The following is a 3,148-nucleotide window of genomic DNA, read 5'->3' as shown; positions in this document are numbered from 1 at the left end:
ATGCTGCTGCAATGTGTTGATTATATTTCTGGCATGTTTATCGGAATATAATATGTGTTATCTGCATATAATGCTAGCACAGAGGGACTTAGCATTGGGTTGTCAGACGTAAAGATGTTGTACAAAAAGGGAGAGAGCGGTGATCCTTGAGGAACACCGACATTTATTCTTCGGACAGAAGAAATGGTACCAGATCTTTTGAAATGCAACTAAGTTTAACTTTTATTGTTTTTATCTCAGAAATAGTTTTCTTATTTAATTATAATATGAATCTAGTAATAAAGAAAGCAAATTATTATTACTTATTTGTCGCAATTATTATTTTATAGTACGTTTTATTATTATAAATATATTATGATATTTGCATTCGTTTTATTACTATTTTCAAAATTAGAGAATGTTTTCCTGAATAGCAAGAAAGTTTTCTTAAAAAAATGGTAGACTTCCAGGCAGTTTCTTTCGTTTCACCAGTTTCACAGCTTTTCGATAAGTACCTTTATCAGTCACAGGAAATAATGTAATTGGTTTAGCATCCTTTAAGTAAAAAAGCTAAAATGAAGTCTATGTTGCATAAATAAAGAATTAATAATTCTTACATGTTTCTTCAGAATGTAAAGTGGATAAAAGTATAAACCATTATTTAAGAGAAAACCGCGTTGCTCAACATATTTGCCGGTTCCTAGGGCAGTTAATGTACCAGAATGTAGATTGAGTATATCAATTTCGATTTCAAACAAATCTGCCAAAAGTATTAACTCAATAGTTCCGCCATATTTGATTTCTTGGATTACAGCTTTACAGTATGATTCAGGATCAGATCCCAAAAATGTTCCATCAAATTTTTCTGGATTGCTTATCACAAAATCTGCAATTGCTTCGCGCAGTGTTTTATTAAAGTATTTATTGGTTTTTTGCATCATCATATACTGAAAGCTTGTAAAGATGGATGACTCTTTGTGAGAATAGAATTCTTTTCTTAGAAAAACACCAAAAGGAATTTTAATAGCGTTAGGATCATTTAACGATGCCTCACTGTTTCCAAGTGAAATAGTACTGGAAGAGGAAGAGTGATTTAATGTGTTTCTTGAATGGTGAAATTTCAGCTTACACATTTTTCTTAAGAAATTAACATAATACATCGGCATCGTTGATCAAGCCATTTTTTTAAGACTACTTCAAAATTTCTCACCCAATTTGACTTGCAAAAAGAACAAAAATAAAATTTGAAACTATAATTTTCTGAATTATTTTTATAGGCATACTTTTCGAAAATGATAGTCATGACTTGTCCCCAAAATGATTATTCAATTGAAAAAAAAATACTTCAAATAATGGGAAGGTCTGGTTCCGTAATGATAATTTTGAATATAATAAATCCGGCAAGGCCCATATTATGCAGAAAGTCAAGAGCACGTCAAAATTGACACTATCTGGTCATGATTCAAATGTGTATTATGTAGATAGTCATATTAGTGTTGTCAGTTTCTTATTTTTACTACTACTATTGTACTTTTTGGTAGTGCCTAAATTTAACTGAAAATGTCCTCCTGAAAAATAAGACAGGAAATAAAGAAAATAAAGGAAATTTAGAAGAATTGTGGATATACTGCGACATTAAGCTGGTATAAGGGCGTTTCATTTACTCTGGAAGTCATAAAACCAGAAAACAGCTGTTGTTGATATAACTTCGCTTTGTAACTTTTGGAGTTTAAGGATCATTGAGAATATGTACGTCTTTAACATACCGTAAAGCACGGGAAATTTGTAGACTATGTAGTTTATTTTGTATTTTCTCGATATTGAAGAAGCACTTCGAACTCCATAATTTAGTGAATCAGATAGTTAATCAGAGTGGTTTCTGAGATTACAATTTTATTTGAATTTTTTTGCACTTGGTATGCTTAATCCATATCACTTTTCTCTCCGTTTTAGTGGGGTATAATTATAATAATAGACAAAACAGACCGACATGTTCCCTTGTGCAGTGATGCAAAGTGACTTGAACACTTATTTTTCCAAAAGACTCAAATAAGCTTTGGTGCTTCAGGATGCCTCTTTTTTGGTAATTGTGTGTACTGAGAATTGTGGTGTCATCCGCGAAAGGAACAATCACGTGATTTAAGTATAAGGATTTATGTAAGTGACTTAAGTGTATGTATATTTAAGTAAACGGCCTAAATACTATTTTTTAAAAGGAACAGCACCTTTTATATCAAATTCCCTTGAATTATCTTGAAGAATTGTATTTTAGTAGGAATTTTCTGTAAAAAGTAAACCTTGTGCGTAAATTTAGGAAGCAACTGTCTTATTTTACACATCAGGCTTACATGCTAGACTTTATTAAAGGACTGAGACGCATCCATGAATGCAACATGCAGTGCTTTCTGTCCTGAAACGTTGTAAATATATCTTTAGCAATACTGTGGACTTGATCAAAGGTCCCATGTTTTGTTTTAAAGACGAATTGTTGTTTAGGTATAACACATATTTTGGTTATTCACATGTCACAGCAGTATTATCTCAAAAATTGCAGGTAGTACAAGGCAGAAGACTTATTGGTTTCTAAGATGAAAGATATGTCCTTTCTTGTTATTTGTTATATGTATGTAAATGTTTTCTTTCCAAACAAATAAGCATACGTATATATTGGTCTTTTTGAGTCTACCCAGCACTTCTTGATTTTATAGTTTTATTTGAAATTTATTGCTTTCAATCACTGCTTTCGCTGCAAACAGTAGAATTCGTATTCATTAACTTTGATCTAATAGTTTTGGTCTTTGAATCGTTTTTTGGCGAAAAATACCATATTTCGATCTAGGTGTGATTCAAAGAGTTTTAAGTAGAGGAGAGAGAGAGAGAGATTTAGTAGAGTGTTTTGTTTTGAATAATGTAGCTGAAATGAAGTGGAAGTGTCCCCATTGATGTCCTAAATGACATATTTTGACTTTGATGAATTCTTTAGCTATATTAGTTACAGTTAGAAATATTAGTAAAGATTATAATATCTGACATGTGAAGATCATAATCATTATAAAATAAGATAAATATTTGTTGTGATTAATGAAAAGGCATAGTACAGTCTGTTTTCAAAACCATATTTAGAAAGTGGATTTATTGGTTTTAAACATATACATAACAAGTAATGAAA

The 3,148-nt window shown here is 31.0% G+C and overlaps 1 protein-coding gene across 2 annotated transcripts; it reads right to left on the bottom strand.

Moving 5' to 3' along the window:
- Positions 1-316: 316 nt before the first annotated feature.
- Positions 317-1,232, bottom strand: LOC119668188 (ubiquitin thioesterase OTU1-like). Of its 2 annotated transcripts, XM_038077627.1 has the most exons (3): positions 1,109-1,232; positions 597-1,053; positions 317-534 (listed from the first exon to the last, which is right to left on the bottom strand). In XM_038077627.1, the coding sequence occupies exons 2-3, from the start codon at positions 921-923 to the stop codon at positions 427-429; spliced, it is 435 nt and encodes a 144-aa protein (XP_037933555.1). In that variant the 5' UTR covers positions 924-1,053; positions 1,109-1,232; the 3' UTR covers positions 317-426. The 2 variants fall into 2 exon arrangements, with proteins under 2 accessions (XP_037933555.1, XP_037933554.1); XM_038077626.1 differs by having other exon boundaries at positions 597-1,232.
- Positions 1,233-3,148: the final 1,916 nt, after the last annotated feature.

The sequence above is a fragment of the Teleopsis dalmanni genome, chromosome 1 (genome assembly GCF_002237135.1).
Source record: "Teleopsis dalmanni isolate 2A chromosome 1, ASM223713v2, whole genome shotgun sequence".
NCBI lineage: Eukaryota > Metazoa > Arthropoda > Insecta > Diptera > Diopsidae > Teleopsis > Teleopsis dalmanni.
Note: the sequence above shows the minus strand (reverse complement) of the source record. Positions and strands in the feature narration are given on the sequence as shown.